This window comes from Dermacentor variabilis, chromosome 4 (assembly GCF_050947875.1).
Source record: "Dermacentor variabilis isolate Ectoservices chromosome 4, ASM5094787v1, whole genome shotgun sequence".
Lineage (NCBI taxonomy): Eukaryota > Metazoa > Arthropoda > Arachnida > Ixodida > Ixodidae > Dermacentor > Dermacentor variabilis.
Window position 1 is genome coordinate 136,447,246 of NC_134571.1, and position 25,517 is coordinate 136,472,762.

A 25,517-nucleotide genomic window follows, 5' to 3' on the forward strand; every position below is an offset into this window, starting at 1 on the left:
TCATCCGCCCACCTAACTTTCTGCCGTCCCCTGCTACACTTCCCTTCCTTTGGAAACTAGTCCGTTACCCTTAATGACCATCGGTTATCTTCCCTCCTTATTACATGTCCTGCCCATGCCCCATTTCTTTTTCTTGATTTCAACTATGATGTCATTAACTCGCTTTGTTCCCTCACCCAATCTGCTCTTTTCTTATCCCTTAACGTTACACCTACCATTCTTCTTTCCATAGCTCGTTGTGTCGTCCTCTATTTAAGCAGAACCCTTTTCGTAAGCCTCCAGGTTTCTGCCCCATACGTGAGTACTGGTAAGACACAGCTGTTATATACTTTTCTCTTGAGGGATAACGGCAACCTGCTGTTCATGATTTGGGAATGCCTGCCAAACGCACTCCAGCCCATTCTTATTCTTCTGATTATTTCCGTCTCATGATCCGGATCCGTGGTCACTACCTGCCCTAAGTAGATGTATTCCCTTACGACTTCCAGTGCCTCGCTGCCTATTGTAAATTGCTGTTCTCTTCCGAGACTGTTAAACATTAGTTTTCTGCAGATTAATTTTTAGACCCACTCTTGTGCTTTGCCTCTCCAGGTCAGTGAGCATGCATTGCAACTGGTCCCCTGAGTTACTAAGCAAGGCAATATCATCAGCGAATCGCAAGTTACTAAGGTATTCTCCATTAACTCTTATCCCCAATTTTTCCCACTCCAGGTCTCTGAATACCTCCTGTAAACACGCTGTGAATAGCATTGAAGAGATCGTATCTCCCTGCTTGACGCCTTTCTTTATCGGAATTTTGTTGCTTTCTTTATGGAGGACTACGGTGCCTGTGGAGCCGCTATAGATATCTTTCAGTATTTTTACATGGCTCGTCTACACCCTGATTCCGTAATGCCTCCATGACTGCTGAGGTTTCGACAGAATCAAACGCATTTTCGTAATCAATGAAAGCTATATATAAGGGTTGGTTATATTCCGCACATTTCTCTATCACTTCATTGATAGTGTGAATGTGGTCTATTGTTGAGTAGCCTTTATGAAATCTTGTCTGGTTCTTTGGTTGACAGAAGTCCAAGGAGTTCCTGATTATATTTGCGATTACCTTAGTAAATACTTTGTAGGCAACGGACAGTAAGCTGATCGGTCTATAATTCTTCAAGTCTTTGGCGTCCCCTTTCTTATGGATTAAGATGAGTTTAGCGTTCTTCCAAGATTCCGGTATGCTCGAGACCATGAGGCATTGCGCATACCGGGTGGCCAGTTTTTCTAGAACAATCTGCCCACCATCCTTCAACAAATCTGCTGTTACCTGATGCTCCCCAGCTGCCTTGCCTCTTTGCATAGCTTTGCATGCCTCTTTGCATAGCACTGCTTTTAGGCTTCCTCCGTTCCTGAGAGCATGTTCAATTCTGTCCATATTATACTTCTTTGTCAGCTGTCTTACGCTTGTTGATTAACTTCGAAAGTTCTGCCAGCTCTATTCTAGCTGTAGGGTTAGAGGCTTTCATACATTGGCGTTTCTTGATCAGATCTTTCGTCTCCTGCGATAGCTTACTGGTATCCTGTCTAACGGAGTTACGAGTGACTTCTATTGCACACTCCTTAATGATGCCCATAAGAGTGTCGTTCATTAAACTGGTATATTACCTCCCGATCGTGCACAAAATGTCTCCCACAAGCAAGAGAAAACTTCAGGCAGCACGAAACAGCCACCTTCGTCTTGGCCTTCCGAAGCGGTCGCCGCGCTCAGGCGCTGTAGCAGAAGCTGGATGCCTGCCTCTTGAAACCGCAGCGCGCACAGCACTTTCATCGTAGTATCAACACCATGAAATCTTTGAGGTCTGAGATGTTCTTCGAGCTCATCGCAATGACGTCGCACCATGTCTTTGGAGAGCCTAAAATGCCTTCGAAACTCTTCTTCGGCGATGCCGAACACGTCGCGTCGTTGTCTTTAGGCGCTCGCCAGCAGCACACCCAAAGGAGGCACCATTGCCGTCTCTGTCTCAGCTCGTCTAGGTGCCGGCTCGTCAGCTGGCGCTAGACTAGCCGGCAGCCACGGTTGCCCTAGCAACCCTCGACATCATGCTCGCCACCGCGCGCTACCCTCGAGCCCTCGAGCGAACCACTTCTCCGCGGTTCCTTTCGTAGCGGGGAACCGGTTCCTTTCCAGATGATTGACAACCTGTGTGACGTCAACAAAATTTGTCGTCCCGCCCACCAGGGATGACGACAACGAAGCGCCGACCAATGGCAACAGCCAGACCGAACCGGTTCCAAAGCGAACCGCTACAGAATACGGCTCCTCAGACCTCCCACTCCGCAGCGGTGACCCAGTATAAAATGGCGCGATGGCGCGTCGCCGGAGCGCCATCTCGATAACGACGGATCGCGGTGTGTGCTGCCCAATCCGAAACGCAGAACCGAATCCGTTCGACACTGCGTGTTCTGTATGCGGTTGCCTGTTGTTGAAATAAGGCAGCAGCTGCGCTCAAAGATTGCATTACCAAAAAGCGTAATCGTCGGCAATTTTTTTTACTTGCGGAAAGTGGCACAAAAAGAGCCTCTGTACATTGTCTTTGTTTTGTCTTAAGAAAGGTTGGTCTCCGGCCGAAACGTTGACACAATAAATGGCTTTGCTTTTAAAGAAGTACACCAACTTTTCACTTATAACTTTGCGGCAACCATAGGTACTTTTACCTTCAAGTTACATATTGTGAAGATCCGTACTCGTCCCGGATAGAAGCATAGGAGGTGGATAGGAGGAGGTCCCGATAGAGTCTTCGACTATGAGACCTGCTTATGTTACTGCACATATGTAGTATTCCTGCATTTGTACGAATAAATAAGTTCTGAAATGAACAAACCGATTTTATTGAACAGTACGTCTGCCTCCTCGATATTCATGGGTACTGTCTGCCGACGTTCCACGAATCATCCACGCAGCGCCACGGTCGCCTCCGCGAGTGCTTGTTTGTTTGCCCCCCATCACCGGCTAACACCCACTATATGGCGGATTGGCCAAGGTGCGGATGGAATTAGAAGACGATTAGTGCCTCGCCCCTCTTTCATCTGCCTTTTCACATTGGTCTGCCACCTGTCTCTTGTGCGGGATTTTGCTTGTTGCTTCTTGGGTTTGTGTTGCAGTCGTTGAGCACGTCTTCCAACTCGAGTACGACGTCGCGCGCACGCACCACGCACGCACACACACACTTTCACCCTTTGACACTGCTAATGCGAACGCGTTAAAACAAAACACGTCAAGGTAAAAACCAAATTGTCACTTGACATCGAAAGAGGAGAGTTGGTCATTCAAAACAGCACTATACAGATGGCAATGCATAAGAAAGCGAAATGCACATTGACAAATGCCTAATCAGAACACTCAGTGCAGGAAAGGAAGAAAAAAAAGGCCTCTCCTCTTCTGGAGAATGTTTGTGAAGCCTTCTGCAACTTTCTGCGCGAGGCAAAAATAATTGCATGCTAAAATTGTTCTTTTTGCTTCATATACTTTAAAAAAAATTACTGTAATACTTAGATATTTCATCATTCGCATTTGTAACAGTAGACATGTGAATACACATTTATAAGAAATTTATTTCATTTCATCCTACCTTCCTAGAGAAAATAAATTGATAATAACAGTATTTTTCGCCGCCCGATTTGTGGCCGATAAACCATAGTGGGTTGCGCCATTTGACTAAGGACTAAGGTTGTCACAAGGGCAGTTGCTGAGCAGTTCAAGAACTTCCACTGGCTTCAAGGCGATTTTCGTTTTGTATTCTTGCTATGCATTACGACATTTGTCATCCCTTTCGTTCTTTCCCAAACGTTTTCATTGTTTCCTAGTCAGAACTAAGCGTGTTTCTCAAATTTTAGTGTGATCCTTGGCCATGCAGTCTGGCGTAGTGGGTATGGCGCCACCTTTAAAGGGAAAAGCCACACCAAATAAAGAAGAACGAGAAGAAGATGGAGGCTGCTACGTTGACACGACGCAGCCCACCGACGACGTCGTCCGTCCGCACACGGATGTCGACCTCTTCGCTGGTGACTCCATCACTGCTCTCGCGGGAACATCGGGCCCTTTTGCACGTCGTCAGGCTCGTGAGTGACTCCGTGCCTTATAGCCCTTAACAATACGAGAGTGCTTTTATATTATGCAAATTTTGTCGGAGTCGCCTGCATGCTACGCTGCATAGGGAAATGGATCGGTGACCGAAAGGCGCTAAGAGGAGCAGGGCGGGAAAAAAAATGCGAGAAGATGGTGCGCACAGGTCAAACAAAACAAAAAGTAATGGTGGCGTATGCCTAGGCACATGCTGCGCCTTGCCAATTAAGCGAATGCCTCTAACTCGAATTCCAGTTTCGAGTTCACACACAACTCTATCCGCCGAAAAAAAAAATTTGTGTTCCCTCTCACATTGCTAACGAGTGCTTGCAATGGAAAGTCACATACTGCACAAGCATTGGCTATTGTACAGATACCAGCATCGCACATGAGATGCGTAAACAAACAAGAAAATGCTGCCAATGTGCTCAGCGTATGCTTGAACATTTTGTTCGCTAATTTTGTTGATATTGCTTGACCTGCTACGGTCCACACTAAGTTTACAGTATCCTCTACGGTACGATAGAACAAGATTGTACGCGAAGTACGATATTTAAGGCGCAAGAAAGGGGCATCGAAGAGCAACAGTGAATCGCTTTAATTATCGAAAGTATTGGAAGTGCAGACCTGTTGGTGTAGCATCGCCAAAGATAAGCGATACGCAACACCGAGAGCAAGACGAAACAACACGAGCGCTAACGTGATACTACAGACACAAACTCCGAAACTTTGGCTTTGTGAAAACCGTACGCGCGCATGCGTCCATCAAGCCCTTCTTGTACGGTTTCTTTCTATCACACAGTGAAGGTCACTATTGCAGCCGTATCAGCAGATGACTTTCAGTTACGCCCTTCAACCGATGCGCAACGAGACTACAGTTATCGCAATGGTGAACGATTTCTCTATCAATGAGCCTAACAAAGGGAACGCTGACACATCTCGCTGTGCCGTGGTTGTGCCTTAAAGTTTGAATGGTTTGCTGCCGTCTGTTTATGCTTATTCGCCCTTGTAAGGTGTGTACGCTTTCAGACCTTGCAGGTAGTGGTCAGCGTAGCGTCCTGGTCTCCTGCTTCCCATATTTAACGCTCTTTGCTCTCCCAAACTTGTACTAGCTAAGCTGACCTAGCGGCATCAGTACCGCTACTAATGCGTCGCGGTGCGGTAACACTGACGTGTGCTCGTCTCGCAGGTGGGCCCGAGCCTGGCGTGCAGCGCAGCCAGCGCCACCTCCCTGGCGCGCCGCGAACGCCGGCCGTGCTTGCAAATCACCCCGCTGGCAGTGGCCGCGTTCGTCGCGGGCACCGCGCTGGTCGCCCTAGCGCTGGTGTTCAGGGGGATGGTGCGGAGGCGGCTGGCCGCCAGGCCGCCCCTGCGTTGCGGCACGGCCGACTGCCTGCGGCACGCCTTCCGGCTGCAGTCGGCGTTGAACCGCTCGGTGGACCCGTGCCACGACTTCGGCGCCTTCGTCTGCGGCAGCGCCGGTGGCGATGTCCCGGACGTCAGGGTGGGCTCCCACCGCGTCTCGGTTGCAGTGCTCGCGTATATAGCCAGCGACAAATCAAGAATGCAGGAGAGGCCCTGCCTAAAGGAAGCGCGACGCGCCAACCTTCTATCGCTCCGCGTTTCGGAAAGTGTAATGGCGAATGAAAAAGTGTTTTCGCCTATTTTTGATTAGCCAATATATTGTACATATAGATAATTACAAATATGCGTACTATTCTACGTACCTTACACCATTTTCCCACACAGTGTCTACACCGGTTCAGACATTTCTCCCATCGCAGCAGTAAACTTGAGATCCCCCTGTGGTAGTATTCGTCCGGCTTACTGTGGAACCAGCGTAGGACTGCTGTCCTGCCAGGAACGTCTTCAGCGGACCGAATAAAATTTTCTCCATACGTGGGCTGCATTTTCCTGTGGATTTCGATGGGCGTTCGCCCCTTGGTCCACAGAAAACGAATCACACTTCGTTGCTCGTACGATTCGGACGTGTGACGCACAATCGCCATCTTCAACAACTGACAGCAGCGCCGTGCAGCGGAGATACCAGCAAATAAGGCCGGCCGGTCCAACAAGAGGTCCACCACTGGGAATGAATATGTTGACTCCGCATTTACAGCTCTAATATGTCTTAAAAAATAGGCGCAAAGACTCTCTGATTCGCCCTTTGGTTACGGGAAGAGAAGTGCGCTCAAGTTGCTTAGTCACAATAAGCGCGCCTTTTTCGCGCACGGCACGCTCACTGACAGCCGCAATCGCCGGAATTATTTCAAGCCAAAACCGTTTGAAGTAAGTTAGGTTTAAAGGCTTGGCCTTACCGCGGTCAGGCCAAGCCTCTAACCAAACCCTCTTCGAATTAAATTATTCGCCTGTGCTATGATCTCTCTTCGTACGCACACTTGGCAATGGTCCGAACATGTGCGCCTGCGGAAACACCAACACATATTCGCTAACATACTAACCGAGATGTTGGCGAGGAAGTGTTGGTGTTTAGATATGTATCTCGGCGGAGACTTAGTCGTCGTCGCCGTCTTCGGCTGTCAACACTGCGCGCAGGCCGAGCTGTGGCAGCAATGGTCCGCCAGTGTGCTGCAGCTCCTCCAAACCAGCCACAAAAGAGCGGGCAGCGCGGAGGCGAAGATGGCAGCCATGCTTCGCTCCTGCCTCAGGATCGAGCCGACCGGCACCTTCCGCGAGAATATTGTCGCACTCCACCATTTCGTCGACGAGCGCAGACTCGCATGGCCTGGAGCTGAGGTACTTGCTGGTCATCTTCTCAATTCGAGCAAGCGAGTGATAGTAACTTCCTTTACGGCAATAACGAGGTTTAACTAAAGTACGCGTTCACTTGGATAGGACACAAGCGGAGTGAGTGAACTTCATTGGAGGAAGAGAGACAAATTTATTCAAGGTCAAATGATGGCGGTCAAAGTGCTCCTCCTCCAAGCGGACAAGAGCGAACTGGTCGACGCGAGCTGTCGAGGCCAGCCACGCGCGCCAGTGTGCAGGAGGAGGATGGGTTGTTGGAGAGACCTGATGGCTGTGGGGAAAGTGAACAATATATCCATCATAGCAGCCCACGGCGAACCTTAATAAGCGGATTCGTCACCCCAGCCCGACTCCTCCTACACCCGGCCGTTATTACCGATCATGCCCCAATCACCCTTGCCACTACGCGAACGTTGAACGTCCTTGCATAACAAGACATGTTTCACTTTCGCGTAGGGGCAAGGATGACAGGGGCAGGATGGGTAAGAACGGTTAAAGGAAGAGTCGGGCTGGCGGCGACGATGGCTCTCAGTGTATGCGTCTGCGAGGTAGTTAGCCAAGGGTGTGCGTAAGGAGTGTCAGTATTGTATGTCGGAGGTGGGCGTAATGTGCTTTAGGGTGTTCTTTAAATATACACTTCGTCGGCCGTGTGCGGTGAAGGCCAGTGAATTGCCGGCGCGCGGACACGAGCCTCGCGGGTAGCCTGACCAGCCACTTCATTACCGGCAATCCCTGTGTAGCCCGGCACCCACGCCTCTGTGACTGAAGCAGATGGTGATAATTCCTTATAGGCCGCTCGTGGTGTCCACATCCACTGCTATATATATATATATATATATATATATATATATATATATATATATATATATATATATATATATATATATATATATATATATATATATATCTTTTCCTTTGCTTTATTATTTACCTTGGCCCTAACGCGGGCTAGCGGGCGCAAGGGGATGCTCCTCAAGCTGAGCTTCGTGCTTTTCTCACATTAAAATGTTCTCTCTTCTTTCGGTCCAGGACGAATTTTGGCTCAGCGCCAACCTTTATTCCTCTATGCCCCTCACCTGCGGCGCCATTCAAGGTGCCTTACTTTCCCCTATACTGAAAGGGAAAACTTGTCATCCATACGATTGTCATTGTCATCCATGTGTACAATGGGGACGGCGGCCGCAGGAACAGTTCACACAGCCGCTATTTCGGCCAACACGGTGAGCAGTGAGTGGTTAGACGACACAAGACTTTCGCCAAAGCTGCAGAGGCAGTGTATACCTCAAAATTATGCATTCTGTGTGCACTGCCGAAGGCTACGAATGTAGCAGTCCGATGTGTGCTGTTACCCTTTATATTATAGCCATTACAGCAGCATACTTATAAGGCTGTTACGGCCGTGTGCCTGTTGTCATCGTTAACTTGCCGCGCATTCGCGCCTCGGTAGCTGCGCCACGACACGCTCGGTAGCTGTGCCACGACACGGCTTAACCCACTTCTGTTCACCATGCAGGATTTCGTTTGCGCTATCTCCTGCGTGCTGTTCCCCGTTCTTCTGGGCCCGGTATCAGCCATCCACGTGAACTACCCTTTCCCGGCTTGCTTCGTCACCGTGGACAACTGGCGCCTACTTCCAGCGTTGGCCACTGTAGTTTCTGCGGCGCTGGAACCTGGAAACTGGACGCTCGAAGAGGAATTCATGGTCACACCGTCATCGACTTCATCAGGCACACTGCGTATAAATCATCCCCGCCAGCCGGGCGCGCTCTGTGGGCTCGGTAGCTGTGCCACGACACGGCTTAACCCACTTCTGTTCACCATGCAGGTCAGTAACCAGTGTCGCCTTTTCGCTAAAAAATCTAGCAATAGATGCCTTATTCTGCTACCGAGCCCTCAGTGCTGTGTTTGTATTATGTCTGATTGTATTAACAGCGTTTGTTCTTTGCTACTTATGTTATCCGGAGATATTGAAACTAACCCAGGACCCCCCACCCTAAATGAAATACTAAATGAACTAAAAGGCTTGTCTTCTGGTCAATCCCAGCTCATTGGAGACGTGCAGAGCCTAAAGAGCCAGCTCTCAAGCACCGATAAAACCATTTGCGAACTAGGCAAAAGAATCGACAGTTTAGAATCTCACTACCACCAGCTTCAAACGCTCCGAACGGAATTAGACACCGTTGCAACCACCACCTCTCAGACTACTCGACAGGTCTCGATATTGGAGACTCGGCTTGACGACATGGAAAACCGCTCCCGACGAAACAACTTGTTGTTTTACGGCATAGCGGACGAAACGCCATCCGAGACCAACGCTCAGTCTGAGGAGCTAATCACGGCGTTTTGCAGGGACCATTTCAACGTAGCCATCGAATCTAAGGAAATCGAGCGTGCCCACCGTCTTGGTCGCCACTTGCAAGACCGGTGCCGCCCCATAATAGTAAAATTTACCTCATTTAAAACCAAGGAAACTGTTCTCGCTAATGGCTCTAAACTCAAAAATACACATTTTAGCATTGGGGAAGATTTCTCGCCTCTCGTTCGGAACGCACGGAAGCACCTTCTCGCTTTTGCTAAAGAAAAATCTGGTCCTTTTCTTTTACGATATAAAACATTATTTATGGGCTCCAAACGCTACGTATTCGACAATGCAACCGAAACTATCGAAGAAAAATCATAGCAACCCCCTCCCCGCCCCAAATCATTAAATGGTTCCGTTTCTGGTCACAAAGCTAATCTCTCTATTTCGATTATTTTCACAAACATTCGCAGCTTTCTTTCTAAACGCCACCACGTGTCAAGCCTTGTATCTTCATCCAGTAGCAACTTACTTATTCTAACTGAAACGTGGTTGACCTCTGACGTCACCGATGGCGAAGTTTTATCCGACTTGCCCAACTTTAATCTTTTTAGAAAGGATCGTCTCGGCACACGTGGCGGTGGCGTCCTCATTGCTGCAAACAAACAGCTTTCGTGTTCTGTTATCAAAATATCCTCCGACCTTGAAATATTATGGTTAATCTGTCGTTCCGCACCACAGTCTGTGCTCTTGGGAGTTTGCTACAGGCCTCCTAGACACACTCCAGATTTTTCACGCGAACTTAATAATATTTTAACCAAACTTTCGACTAAATACCCTAATGCTCGCGTCGTTCTCTTTGGAGACTTTAACTTTCCGAATATCGACTGGATGACCCTAACCTCGTCAGCACCCAATGCGAAAGAAGCTAACGAATTTCTTGACGTTTGCCTAAACTTTAATCTTACTCAGCTAGTATCACAACCTACACGAGTCACTTCCGATACCGCCAATATTCTTGACATAATCTTAACAACAGATCCAGGGAGCCTATCTTCTATAACATTTCTAAAAGAAATAAGTGACCACAAAGTAATTCATGCTAATTTTGCCTTTGTCCCCGAAATACGCCACGCTTGCAGGAAAACAATTCGACTATATGACAAGGGGAACTATGGGGCCATCATTAGTGAACTTAATGCCTTTTTTCCCTCGTTTCAAGATGGTTTTTGGGAACGACCTATTAACGAAAACTGGTCACTCTTCAAGAACACAATGAACCGATTAGCTGATGACTTCATCCCTAAGGTAACTTTCCGTCCTACCCGCCAAAAACCTTGGTTTACTAAATCATTAAAATCGCTTGAAAACAAGAAGAAACGTCTTTTTCGTATCGCCAAGACTAGAAACAGTGTTTGCGCATGGGACAAATACAACATTGCAGAAAAAGCATACTTAACAGAAGTGCGCAACGCTAAATACTCATTCTTTCACACTGAGCTATCAAAAATCCTTGCTGATTCACCCAAACGTTTCTGGCAAATTCTAAACCCACATGACACCCCTCCCGTTATCCTTACTAATCAATCTGGTCAAGAAGCAAGTTGTTCAGAAAGTGCCAATATATTTAATACAGCCTTTTCGTCTGTCTTTACAAATGAACCTAACCCTACTGAAACAGAACCGTTTTCCGCTAGTTTACCAGAAATGCCACCCATAAGCATTAGTTTCGCTGGTATCCTGTCCTTAATTGAAAAAATGAAATTGTCATCTTCTACTGGTACGGACGAAATAAATTCCAAGCTCTTGAAAAACACTAAGCACATATCTGCCGAATTTTTACTGTTACTGTTTTCCCAGTCACTTTCCTCAGGAATTCTCCCTTACGACTGGAAGTGTGGGAAGGTCATTCCAGTTCACAAAGCAGGCAACAGAGACTGTCCGTTAAATTACCGCCCCATATCTCTAACCAGTGTGTGCTGCAAACTCATGGAACATATCATATACTCTCAGGTCATGCATTTCCTTGATTCTAACAGCTTTTTTAATCCCTCTCAACACGGATTTCGAAAAGGCCTCTCATGCGAATCCCAACTAGCCCTTTTTCTTCACGACCTGAATGCTAACCTCGACACTAACCTACAAACAGATGCCATTTTTCTTGACTTCACCAAGGCTTTTGATAAAGTACCACACAAGCGTCTGCTAATGAAGCTCTCTCAACTAAATCTGCCACACGACGTTCTAAACTGGATCGCCCAATTTCTGACTAACCGCTCTCAGTTTGTTTCCCTTAACAATGTCAAGTCTGACTCGCTCCCTGTAACGTCCGGCGTGCCGCAGGGATCTGTCCTCGGCCCACTTTTATTTCTAATATATATCAACGACTTGCCTAATAATTTATCATGTAACATCCGCATGTTCGCTGACGACTGTGTTATCTACCGCAAAATAACTAACATATCTGACCAAACAGCCCTACAAAATGATCTTAATAAAGTGTTAGACTGGTGTAACCGCTGGCTAATGACCCTTAATCCTAACAAATGTAAATTAGTTTCCTTCCACCGCCGCAAAAACCCACTCCAATTTCCTTATAAAATCGCTAACATACCAGTTGGAACAAGTGAATCCTATAAATACCTTGGTGTAACATTAACCCCTGATCTTTCCTGGCGCACCCATGTCACGAATATCATTTCATCGGCTAACCGATCATTAGGATTTCTAAAACGTCATCTGCGTCACTCACCCTACCACGTAAGACTTTTGGCTTACCAATCGTTAATTCGACCCAAACTTGAATACGCATCACCAATCTGGAGCCCTCACCAAGTTTATTTGATTAACGCTATCGAAGCAGTGCAAAATCGTGCTGCTCGCTTCATTCATTCTTCTTATTCATATGATATCAGTGTGTCATCCCTTAAGAATGACTCTGGTCTGCCCACTCTTTCGTCTCGCCGCAGGATCGCCACACTATCACTTTACCACAAGTTTTATCACAGTTCTTTCAGCCATCCACCTTACATCGCTCCCGCCGCTCGCACATCCCCCCGCACGGGCCATCCACTTCAAGTCACCCGACCCCGTTCTGGCACCACTACTTTTTCTGCATCATTTTTTTGCCGCGCAGCTTCAGAATGGAATGGCCTTCCCCACGACATTGTTTCAATCACCTGTCCATCACGTTTTATTCAAAGTGTATCCATATACCTGTCTTGTTAAATACCTGTGGCATTTGTAACATCTCTGTACAACCCACCCCTTATGTAACACCCCCTTGTGGGGTCTTTAAGGAAATAAAGTGAAGTGAAGTGAAGTGAATTAAGTAGCCACGCATTCGCGCACAGAATATGCTTATTTGCGACATGCTCCGACCACGGTGGTTGGTACCGATCCGACTGCGTCATTCTTGACGCCAACGCTGATCAGAAAACTTGGGAATTAATATCTGATTACTTACAGCGCAGAATAAAATGCATTTGCGTACGCATGGACAAAAAGGCAAGTGGCCCGAGCCATCGCTCCCCTGTTTGATTCACGGCGCAGGAAGAAAAACTATCTCACGTTTGAGTTTTCTGCTGTGGAAAGTGAAGTTGCTCAAGTCTATCAGTCGCGCTTACCTGGAAAAGACGTAGCGCCGGCTTGCATGCTTAACAAAATTCAACATTCCGCTATGTTTTGTGCCAGCGGCGACGGTAACGCTGTGTTACTCGTGAAGGCGGTTTTATAACCTGGCCGTCAGGGGCCTAGCCAGCAAAGAGGGCCCATGCCCCTCCCCTACCCCCTTCTCCCTTCTCGGTCAAGTACATTTCCCCCATACCGAAAACACTTCCTGGGTACGTTCGCCACTGCTGGCGGTAATTGCCGGCTATCTGATGCCAGTCACTGCCAGCAATTGACTATCTAACGCTGGCAGCAGAGCTTTGCGTGATCGCGTTCCGGAATGGTGCGCGTGACGAAGGGTCGTAAACGTGGGCACTCCTTGTGCAACTGAGGCGTATAGAACTCGCATGCAGTCCCACCCGACACGTTCAAGTCTCTGTCGCAATTCTTGCGCTTCACGGCAGAGCACGTCTTCCCTCTTCTAATGAACATTTTAAATAAATAATACTGAGTGATCCACGGCCTCTGGAGCATTGCTGGAGCCGTGGGCACCAGTTAAAGGCCTTCAAGAAGGCCTTCGATGACGGCGCTCCTGTGGCGCCCCCTGGTGCGCGGTGCTCAGACTGCTCGCTGTAAAAGGTCTATACGGCTGCATTGGAAGCTTTTAAAGACAGCTAGGTATGGAGACAAAGCAGCTACTCGGCGTAAAATGAGCTGCAATTATTTCCCTGTTTTAGAGAGTGAGATGGATTTGAGGCAGTTACCAACAATTAAGTTTACACCATCTGAGGCAATGGCAAAACAACAAACCATGAAGATAACACCAGTAAATGCTTAAGTCAATAACCAAAGCTTAGTTTTTGGTAGGTAAACATAACTGACATAACACGCGATAACTGGAACCCATGGCGCTAACATTCACTTTAAAAGAGGTTGAGAGAGGATTGTCCTTATTGAACTCTTAGTGGTCACGGCGTTCCCTCTTCTGTTTGCTACTTAATTTTTTTAAACTGTGAGGCTTCGGGTGCCATTTAACTTAAAAGAAGTAGAGAACATAAGTCCTTGCCGCAATGCACTTGTCCGTAGTCTTGGGTAGTGACACACCATGCCGTGAAATTATAATAATACCTACGGAGCTTTGAAAACAAGCGCACCAAAATTTCCTTCCGGTGCAAGAAAAACATCAAGTAAAATGTTGAAGTTAATCTGCAATCTGCCAAGAAGTACGTTTGACAGAGGCCTCGCCACCAAGCTAAACATTTCCCACGACCGCACCGGCGCCGAAATAGAAGTTACTTGCGGTGTTAAACCATGAAACCTTCACGACCCAGGTTTTCATTAATGTTGGAATTTCTTGGTGCACACGGGCTCGTAACATGATAATTTAGTCCCGTGGTTTTCTCAATCGTAAAACGGCCCGAAATTGCAGCTTTAGAAAGTTAAGACTTCGAACACAGCCTGATTATAGTACATAATCTGCGTAAATGAGCCAAGGTGTGCCTCAAGGTGGTGCAAGAATACTACTACGCTTGGCTCTATAGAAAGCAGTTGATGCTGCAGCGCTAGCTATTGAAAACGTGCGGAATATTTTTTTTTTCGTTTTACTTTTAATGACAATAGCATTCTGGCATTGTCTGACCAGTTAGCCTCCCGCATATAGATAATCCACGAGAAATGTAGGCCGATCCCGAACGTAGTGCAGTATAGAAACGTGGCCGATTCCGAATGAATGCAGTTTAAGATGTGGGCTGTTGACGTGGGTGCGTGACACTGGGTGTGTATCGCTCTTCAATGGACCCATGCCACGCTTACTTGGGCCGCTCTGTGTGCGCCAGTTGGTGTGCGCGGACTTCACGGAGGTGCCACCAGAAGAAGCAGCGTGTCTTAGAAGGAAGCGCGACAGAGGAGCCAAGCTGCAGCACATGCCTCATACATGACGCGTTTCTGCTACTCGCATAATTGGATAGTCGTCGTGGATGAGTTCTGCCAAATTTTTTTTTTCTGTGGTAAGCAACGCACGTGTTTGCGTTCCCCAGCAGCGAGAGAATGTGCACCCTCTGGACGTCCTTCTGGACTTGGCCATCAACTGGCAGATGCCGCTCTGGTTCAGCGCCCAAGTGCTCCTCTCTGGCAGAGCCAGCAAGCGGGTGATCGCCGTTCGCCTCGAACCCGCCCCACACCCGACCCTGCGGATTGGCGCCGGTAGCGCTGGTCAGATCTGCGCCGTACTGGATGCCACCGCCCAGATGCTGCAACTGTCAGCGGAGACTCCGCGTGCACCTGGTGACGTTACTCTCTGTAAAGTTGACCATTCCCGGTTAGCCCGGCGATCGATCTCAAAACCACTGCACACCTGGAGCAGTAGTGTCACCGTTTGAGCCATTCAGGGACCAACCTGATCGAACAACTAGAACTGCTGCATCCTTGAAAGAAATTTATTAAGCACAGATATCCTACAAATTAGTACTAAGCGTGAACAATATAAATCAAATATAAGCCTGCCATATCTTACTGTCCTGCTCTGTTTTGATGGTGGGCAGCAGTACGTGTTAGGACCGTCATGCATGTTTTTATTTGCGCTGGGGACAAGGATGGGCTTGGATGTACTTAGCATTCCAAACGTTCTTGCAGACTCTTTCGGTGTTTACAATGATCGCGTTACAGCTTGGGTTTGGCCCTATGAGCAACTAGGCGACTTTCGCGACGAAGACTTTTCGACAAGAGCTTTTTAGCCGTCGCCATATTGCCCTCTGGGTTGTTATAAATTTACGTAGGAACCTGCACATACAAAAAGAAAACTGCGGATTTGTGCTAAATCCACGCTCGAACAGTCCAGATAGGACATGCTTTCGCATCACGATTCAAAGGTTTACGGAGCCTCCAGATTTAGCCAAGTAAGACAGTTCTATAAATAAATGTATTGAAAGTACACGAAAGGGTGCATCGATAGATAAGAAGGGCGGAGCATGCTTTCTTAGTTTGAAAACATAGAAAGGCATTTCCATCATTACGTGCAGGACAAGATACAGCCTTTCGTCGGTAAGATTTAGTGGAAATGTAAGTTTCTGAGTTCGAAAGCGCACTTGTCTATGCGGCATGAATTAAAAATTTTAAGCTGTATTTAGTAGTCGCTAGCAGTGAGATTTGCAAGACCGCACGAAAAGTTTCAAAAATACAAAAATAGCTTGACTAAGCCGTCATTACAGACCACACGCCGACCAGTCGTCGCGTGCCAGAGGACGAGCTGGCGGTGAAACTTACCGCACTGGACCACTACATCTTCGACGCCCTGACCCAGGTCAGCTCTCCGCTTCGACAGTCGACGGTCGTTGCCGAAAGCCTCAGAAACGTGCAGAATCTGACGCCTAGCATTACTGCCTCGGAGTGGTTGAAATTTCTTGGGCGCCACCTCGCCGACGTCGCCGCGAACGTGACCACAACGACTCAGATACTGACGTCGAACCGAGGTCTCCTGACCGTCGTGAGCTCCTTCCACGAGCAGTTCGAGCACGCCGGGTTGCTCGCGCACATCGCGCGTTCCTTGGTGGTGGCCTTTGCCAACCTATTCGCGGGTCGAGGGCAAAAATCGAAGACCAGCGCCAGCGATCCTCTGGTCTCCGCTGCGAACAGAGCGAGTTGCCTGTCCCAGCTAGAGGACGCCTACGGTCTTGTCCTGGCCGCCAACTATGCCCGCTCTAGAGCCTACGACAGGAACAGTGTGGACGACCTGCTGAACGAGATCGTGCGCTCCGCCTTCGCACTGACCTCCCCGGCGTCGCGCCGCGGAGTGAACTCAAGGTCGCGTCTCGAAATGCTCCTAGTGGACCTCTGGCCGATCTTTCGGGATGAGTCCTTGGAGGCTCTGTACGAGCACTTCCCTGATTCGGGGAGGATATATTTCCACTACTTCGTCGAAAACAGAAAGAGCATCCGCCGTAAGCTGCTGGAGTCGTCTCGGAACTTCGCCAATGGCGTGTCTGTGCCCAGTGGACGGTACTTCAATTACGACGTCTTCAGCAACAGGCTGGCGGTGGCGGTCGGCACCGTCGCCCGTCCGCTATTCTACGCCCACGGTACGCGCGCCATGAACTTTGGCGGCCTCGGCCTGCTCTTCGCGAGGCAGCTAGTCGGCGTCATCGACGCACCTGCCGTGCACAGAGGGCCGCAAGGCTGGCGAGTGGTAACGGACGACGGCGCGGACGCCGGGAACACGGTACGTATTCGTCTCCTCTCCACTCGCTCTATTCTCAGCAATAAATTCATAGCTGCAACGGAACCTTTGCAAGAAACTACGCGGTGTTTTCATGACTGATTCTGCAGTCACTGGTGATGGATCGCCGTGCAAACCTTACCGGCCCAACTTGAAGTGCCCTGTATTGAGCAAGAAGAAAATCAGGAGCGGATGCCCTAAGCTACGACACTTATAACGTAACTTGCATCATTGGTGGTTCAGTGGCTATGGTGTCCTGCTGCTCATCCTGAGGTCACTTGTTTGGTTCCTAGCCACGGCTCGCCCATTCTGGTGTGGGCCGAATGCAAGGACAATGAAACGCGCGCGTACCGCGGCCATCGGATGCAGAATGGGGCACTAGGAGGGCAAAAATAATCCTGAGCCCTTCGCTGCGTCGTTTCTCACAGTAACTGCGATACTTTCTAAAGCTAAAATAAATCAATAAATCAATCAAGCAATCCTGACCAACAAAATTGGAGCATTTATTTCGCGTTAAGCGTTTCAAGCAGAAATGTTTTGGCGTCGAGAATACTCTTTTTGTGCCCTCTAAGGGAAACATTACCATGTGGCGGCGCCTCCTCAAAAATTATCGCTTGCAAACGGCTTCGCTCACTTTAATGTTTGAAAGTATATTTCGTCCTCATACCTCTTTTGAAGGTCGTGATTATGTGATTACGCACGGAAGTATTCATCACGTGAACGGAGTGAGTTGAACGAAATGCGTGAAAAGTCTATTGACCTTTTGCGAGGACGCTACCACTGCGATTCGAATGAGAGCCATTGAAGACTTGGCACTCGCAGTTTTGAACAAGGTGCAAGCAGCCAGTGACAAAGAGTACAATGTCTCAATCGGCAGTTTTGAGGATTGAACGAAAAAGTAAAAGACGTAAGGATACGAGATACAAATGTGACAGTAGAGATTACAGAGCAAACGTGATAGTCAATACTCTCAACGCGGTTAAGAGGAAAAAAAAAAGGAATAGTTGGGCAGACCGTGTCATGCAGAAAACAGATAAGCAGCGGTCTGTCGGCCCTACAGAACAGGTATTGCAAAACGGCAAATAGTTACTTGGAGGGAGTAGATTGTGAAATCTGAAGGCATATATAAAATGGAGCCGAGTAATAACAACTGGAGATCGCTGAGAGAAGCCTTCATCTAGTAAGATACGCCATAAAAAAAGGCTTGGTAGATGAACGTAGATCCTAGCAACTCGTATGTCAAAGTCAGAGAAGCTGTATAAGATATTTCTACCACACCCTTCGGAAGCCCCATGGGAGTCTGGTTTTTCATTGTCCGGAATCTATCCATAACTTTGCAAACGCTTTGCCGCACTCCGCTTAATTTTTTCACTATGCTCGACTCTTTTCAATCGTTTCTTTATATTCGAGGTCAGCACTTTTATTGACAATTTCAGCAAGAATGTCCTGGATGTCGCTATAGTGTCCTCTGGGCTGTGGTTTCTGCGAGTAAACTCCCGTGCAAAAGCACTGCAGAAGCTGCCGCCCGTGCCTTTGTACCCGCGCGCCACAGACCAGATTGAAGGTTGTCGCTATACACTATAAACTTTAATGTCCGCTATGTCCGGCGCATCTGTTCCTCTATACTGCGCCGGCTCAACCGACGCCGGTCGACCTACCAACATAGGTCGTCTCAGGGCTCCGATGCAGCAGGCTGCATTGCTAGCCGTTCTGTGGCTCGCATTAGACCAGGAGTGCAGGTTTATGGGCTATAGTTGGTTGTCACATTGGTTGTGATTGTTGTCGCAATTGTTGTCGCAATAGACACCGACCGCAGAGTCACTCGATACTGCATCCACCTGATGTTCGTGGTGGCAATGAAGATGTCAAGTCTTTCATTGCATGGAGATTCCTGCAAAAATTACTAAGGAACCTTGCGATCGTTCGCCTACCGCGGGAATGGTATATGGCGAATATGCTTGCTTGTGGCTACAAGCCTTCTCATGTGGTTATATTTTGTGGGGTTGCCACCCGTGCTCTTGGGACAAAGGGACGACGACACAGTAGGGCAAACAATCACGAAGACATTTATTGCACCTTTCATAGACTAATGCCTGCTAGCCGAGTTGCTATCCACAAAACATGCCGATGGGCTCGCGACAAATCGAGGAAGTCTGACTCACCGCGACCGGATAGCGAGCGAATATGTTCGCCCCATGCTGGACACCAAAGCCTGGTCGTTCGCACGTACGGTCACGCGAAAGGTGGCGCGTTCGAACGATCGTGTTCGTCCATCCCGGGGTAGGCCTCGCGAGACGGTCTCGCAGAAGCATGGATCGAAACACGCGCAGAACGTCCGCGCCGCTTGCCGACCCAAGCCAAAGAGAAAGAGCCTACTCCCTGTCGCGCCCGACCAATCCCGCCGTCAGGTGGCGCTAGCAGTGCCACACTCGCGCTATCTCTCGTAATGCGCTTCAACAAGACCGACTGCCACGGAACCAAGCCACGCGGAGAAACGGGATTACAGGAGACGGGAGCTATGCGGGAAAACAACATATCAGGGGATGCGTGAGAGTCGCGCATCCCCACATCCCCCAACCTTAAATCACTACATAGTCAGCGAAACATGTCACACGGTCTAACATCAACGCGTGCTTCGTGAACAAGGTAGTACATGCAACAGTGGCCGCGCCGAGGACATCTACACACACTGTCCATAACAAGCGAGCCGACATTGTCCTTCGGACACACCGCTGGCGTCCGCTGGTCACAGCGGCGGCTCTGCAGATTCGATGTCACGATTCCAGGCCAGGACTCCGGAAACGGCGACGCAGTAGCCGGTACGAGGAAGCGTCGCTCACGCCCATCTGGCGAGAGCCACAGTAGCTGTTGGTGACTGCCGGCTCTTTTCTCTGCCGCCGAGGGTGGCGCCGAAGTCGGCCGCCGAAGTCGCTGCACCGAACTGGCCACAGCATGACCATTGCCTGGGGTGGCTCGATCGTAGTCCGGGGCAGCAGTGCAGACTATGTGCAGATGACAGCAAACAAGGGATGACTCCACTAACACTGCGTACACTCAGCGCACTCGGCAAACACTAAAATAGTGCAAGGGAGAAAAATTCTGCATGCGCATCGCCAACGTGGTACGATAGTCAGTTCGGCTAGCAAAAGATCAGGCGGCTACTCAGATGCTAAGTTCACGTGAACGAAGCTCGCTTCCTTGAGTCGAACGAGTAATTTCAATTCGTGCGAGGCTAACTAGGATGAGGGAAGCAAAGTGCAGCACCCCAACGTCACGGTCCACCAGGTTGTGTACCTCCACGTGCGACAGGCAGCTTCATAAAGCCTTAGGCCTAAAGCGGCGCTACTCTGACAACAACCGGCATCCAAAAAACAACACCCAAAATAGGGGCAAAACAGGCAGCCGCGAGGAGACGTCAGCTCTGTGAGGTGGTCCTACCTCGCTCGGTGCACACATTATCCGAGTTGAGGGCGCCCACCGTCCCAGACGGTGTCGGAGTGCCCAGTGCCGGGCTGCAATACCAGTCAGCCCGTAGCGGCACCCATGGCCCGCGGCCGCCGGGCTCCCAGAGCCGCGACTTCATCAAAGTCAAAGAGATAGGAGAAGCTATTTACATGCCGAGTGGTGCTCTAAATTCTTATGTGTGATTTTTAATAAGTCGTTGCAACTATCCGAGTTGCCTCATGACTGGAAGTTTGGAAAGATTGTTGCAGTGCCAAAAGGAGGAGACTCATCGCTGCTTTCTTCCTATCGACGCATTTCTATACTCTGCACATGTTCCAAACTTCTTGAACACATTATCTTTAAACATCTAACAGCTTATCTTGAGCTTCATGGTTTTCTTGACCCCAGGCAGCATGGATTTCGTAAAGGGCTTTCAACTACTACTCAGCTTTTAGAAACCATTCATGATTTCGCAGCTATTCTGGATGAGCAAGGGCAAATTGATATTTTTTTAGATTTCGAGAAAGCATTTGACCGGGTATCACACACCAAACTCATGATAAAATTGAAACCTATACTTAAAAATGAGTCCCTTCTTTCTTGGATTCAAGCATACCTTACTTCGAGACGGCAAACTGTAAACACAGACGGAACACATTCACGTTCAGGACCTGTATTATCCGGAATCCCACAGGGATCAGTTCCTGGGCCCTTATTTTTCTTAATTTTCATCAATGATATTGCACAGGAATTGCCAGTTAAAATAAAATTGTTTGCTGACGATTGCGTTTTATATAAAGAAATCCGTAGTCCCGCTGACCAATCGCTGTTAAATACCTCGCTGCCTACAGTGCAATCATGGTTCAGCACATGGCAAATGAAAATCAATGCGAAAAAAAAACTGTAGCGATGACCGTGACGCGGAAACGACACCCTTTTAACAACCAGTGTTCGATCGACGGGCAAATTTTAGGCCGCGTGACAAGCTATAAATATTTGGGTGTAGTTATCAGCTCGGATTTAAAGTGGAATGAGCACGTGTCATACAGAGAAAAGAAAGCCATGCAGAAGCTTGGTTACTTGAGGCGTTGCTTAAGAAATTCACCCCATGAGATAAAGCTACTAGCTTACAAAACTTTCGTCCGCCCGATTCTTGAGTATGGGTCCGTCGTCTGGGATGCACATAGCGATATTAACATAAAAAAGGTGGAAAAAATTCAGAGAAAGGCGATAAGATTTGTATTCAATTCCTTCAGCCGGTATGCATCGCCAAGTGCTATGCTCGAAACAGCAGAACTGGTTACCCTGCAAAAACGGCGATTTAAAGAACGATTAAAGTACGTGTATCTGCTCTATCATGGAAAATTGGGCATCGACAAGGACACGTATACCGAGCCTCTCGCTCGTCGATCAACTCGGTCTAGCCGCGCTAAGCAGCTTAAAGATTACTACTGCAAAACAGAAGCCTTTAGAAATTCATATTTTCCCCGAACTATTAGGGAATGGAATGCACTTCCTGCTGCGGTGGTTGCCTGCGACACCATTGAATCATTCTTAAAGCTGCTTAAAGAAATTGTGTGAATGACCGGGGTACATCCCTGCCCTCATTTCCTTTTTTCTTTTCTTTCCGGCTTGGCCTTCCACATAATTGAACGCACGTGTTTTCTGATGCTTCTGCCACTGCTACACATTTTTACACACTACTACATTATATTGGTCTGACAGGATGTATGTTCTGTAATCGTTTGCCACGCGCGGTATACATATATTATTCTAGTTTTTTTGTCTCTTAAGTGTTTGTCAACTTGGCGCTAAGAGCAGTTTACACTTTCTTCTGGAATAATTTCACATTGTTAGCGCTAATTGCTACGTTTTCGCAAATGACACGCTGCTTATATTTTCAAATTCAGTGCTATTTCATTTTGCTCACGCTTCACACCTTGTACTCAGTCTTGTTCGTCAAGTATGTAACCGCTCCTGCTTAAGGCCTCTAACCAGAGGCTGGCAGTAATCTTGAAAAAAATGAGAAATTCGGACCACCCCCGAGGCTTCCGTACTCACTCGCTTCAGGCGTGCCAATGCTCCGCGGGCGCTAGGCCTCGCTCTCCCAGGATGCAGACCACGTGGCTCTCGTACCGACGAATGTCGTTAAAAACACTTGCGAAGAAACTTAGCAGGTTTAATAGTTCACATACACTACAGCAACCGTCGCCTCGCTCGAGAAAGCCCGTCGCCAACGCTAGCGATCAAAATCCACGCTATCCCTACGCTTCGGTTCAAGCAAAGGTCTCGAACGAAGCATAACTGTTAAAGCTATCGTCCGATGCCCCAAGAAGTCCACGTTGGGCAGCCAGATGTCGGGTTCTCACCCGTGCGACAACACAGTAAGACAAACAATCACAAGGGTAGTTATTGCACCTTTCACAAATGCCTGCTAGCCGAGTTGCTATCCACAAAACATGCCGATGGGCTCGCGACAAATCGAGGAACTCTGACTCACCGCGACCGCATAGCGAGCGGATATGTCAGCCCCATGCTGGACACCAACGCCTGGTAGTTCGCGCATATGGTCACCCGAACGGTGGCGCGTTCGAACGATCGTGTTCGTCCATTCCGAGGTAGGCCTCGCGAGACGGTCTCGCAGAAGCATGGACCGGCGCACGCGCAGAACGTCCGCGCCGCTCGCCGAACCGAGCCAAAGAGAAAGAGCCTACTCCCTGTCGCGCCCGACCAGCCCCGCCGTCAGTTGGCGCTAGTAGTGCCACTCTCGCGCCATCTCTCGTAATGCGCTTCAACCAGACCGACTGCAGCCGGCACCATGCCACGCGGAGAAGCCGGATTATAGGAGATGGGAGCTATGCGGGAAAACAACATATCGGGGGGCGCGTGAGAGTCGCGCGTCCCCACGATTTTTACGCTCTGTGTCTTTCTAAACTTCCAAGCGATCAATCTTTCGAAACACTGCAACGCAGCCTCCGCACCCATGCGCATGTATTGACAACTACTCTATTTAAAGGCAACATTTAGTTGAGTACGATATATTTGCAAAATCCCAAGGCTGTTTTCAGCTAGGACTAAGTTTGGGCAAATCCATACATACTGCACCATCATTCCCGCTCTGTCTGAACCACCGCACTTGCAGCTCCCGTAGACATTAGCGCCAGACTTCGCTCTAGTAATTTTTGTCCGAAAGTGTGTTTCATCCAAATGCGGGGACTTGTTACGCAGAGCCGCGGCCACTCGGAAGAGGTTCGGGCCCTCGAGATAGCATTCACGGCACTTGCCAACGCAGTGGCCTACGACCGGGACCAGGGCAACCAGCAGGAGCGGCTCGTCAGCCTCGAGGAGTTTACCGGCGACCAGCTTTTCTTCATCACCGCCTGCTACAACTCCTGCCGGTGGTCTTCACAACGCCGAATATCGGTCGTGTGCGCAGGCGCCAGGCGCTTCGGCAGCTTCACCACGGCTTTCGGCTGTTCTAATGGCCACACCAGTGGCGTTGTTGCCGCTAGCACCATCAAGCGAAATGCCACCGCGGTGTCCGGACCTGCTTGAAGTGCCCCGTTTCACTCATCGTCGCAAGTTATGCTCTAGCCTGTCTGCGAGGCGAGGCTCATTTTACGAGATTTTCTGAACATGTAGAGCACGGAAGCACGTCAACTTGAGACATGCACTGAGCCCGCAGTCCTGGCGCATGCGTAATGTGGCCTCGCAGACCATGGTTATAGATTTACAGTAGCATTAGCATGGACGCAGAGTTATAGTGCGCTTTTTGCGTGTCGCGAACGCTATTTTTTCTGTTTTTCCTCTTCAGAGATTCTTGTTTAGTGCGAAATCAATAAATACGCTATATTATAGCTACAACTTCAGCAATGTCTTGATGGATGATATGCCCTCGCCAGGACTAGTGGGCTTAAGAAATGTGCGACGTTCTAGTGATCGAGACACTGACATTGTGGACACCGGGTCATTCCGTGGTCATCGTGAGGGTCACTTTCTCTTTTGCAATTAGTGCGCGACACGCGACGATCTGCGCTGTCACGCGTAATGCTGTGATTGAGGTGTTACGTAAAGCACAGGGCGTGTTGGTCATAAACAGTGCAGCGTCTGCGCTGAATCGCCCGAAAGTTCTCCATTCGCGTCAGCCTTCGGCGCTTGTCGAGCTAGTTGACATGTGTGCATCCAAAAGCCAGCACCTTCGAAAGCTGTGCACTTGTTTGGACGTTTCCTCCAGACAGCGACCATACTCAGCACGTACTGAATTCCGCATGCTACGATGTTCAATTTGTTTATAAAGTAAGGACAGCATGGTTTATTCTTTAAAGTAACGACCCCCAGTCTCGTTATCTGGGTATTCAGATCTGTCAGCTCCTGTAGTTGCGTTCCGTCGACACCCACACTTGAGACCAATCGATACGGTCGATACTTCCAGTGTTCCCTTTTGTATGTTCGAGCAATCTTGTGTCCGTAGCTTTTTTGTTGTTGTTGACGTGATGTAATGAAAAAAAAAGTATATGGTGCATTCTTATTGTGCATCGCGTACTCGCGCGCGTTTCCGTTTTCCTCCTTTCTTTTTTTGTTTTGCACACCTAAGTGAAAAAAAAGTAGCGGTTTCCATCCCGGGTGAATGCATATGTTCTATTTTTCTTCCAATAGTGACTATTATGAATATCTACAACCGGCATAGGGAGTTGTTCTGATAACCATTTCCACAATATGTCATGTTATAAGCTGCTTATACGAGTCATAACTGTTTACGTTGTTAGTCCGTCTTTTTCAGCACTGCACCCATTGGCACTGACGTTCTTTAGGGAACCATTTCATTAGCCTCACGCGCAAGCGTTTCCTTAGCGTGGCGCAATGCCAGAAGCGTGAAAAATTTTCCGGAGCTTGCACTCATCTAGGAGCATTGACACCTAAACTTTGCAAGACCAGATTAGAAAGCCCACATTTGCATATCGGCGGGCCCCTCCACACAAATATTTGTGCATACAAATCTTCCTTCGCACGACATCACGTCTTCCGGGTGGTATCACTGATGGCTATTTTGTTGCTTTCGCCAGATCGGTGTCATCACCAGC

General features: G+C 48.6%; 1 protein-coding gene across 1 annotated transcript; it reads left to right on the plus strand.

Moving 5' to 3' along the window:
* Nucleotides 1-3,232: 3,232 nt before the first annotated feature.
* On the plus strand, nucleotides 3,233-6,036 carry LOC142577971 (uncharacterized). The gene is made up of 2 exons (XM_075687396.1): nucleotides 3,233-4,101; nucleotides 5,295-6,036. The coding sequence occupies exons 1-2, from the start codon at nucleotides 3,967-3,969 to the stop codon at nucleotides 5,778-5,780; spliced, it is 621 nt and encodes a 206-aa protein (XP_075543511.1). The 5' UTR covers nucleotides 3,233-3,966; the 3' UTR covers nucleotides 5,781-6,036.
* Nucleotides 6,037-25,517: the final 19,481 nt, after the last annotated feature.

Excerpts from the sequence above, each read along its gene's own strand:
- LOC142577971 (XM_075687396.1), top strand. The coding sequence starts at position 3,967 with ATGGAGGCTGCTACGTTGACACGACGCAGCCCACCGACGACGTCGTCC. Across the intron at positions 4,102-5,294 it reads TTTTGCACGTCGTCAGGCTC|GTGGGCCCGAGCCTGGCGTG; the intron begins GTGAGTGACTCC and ends CTCGTCTCGCAG.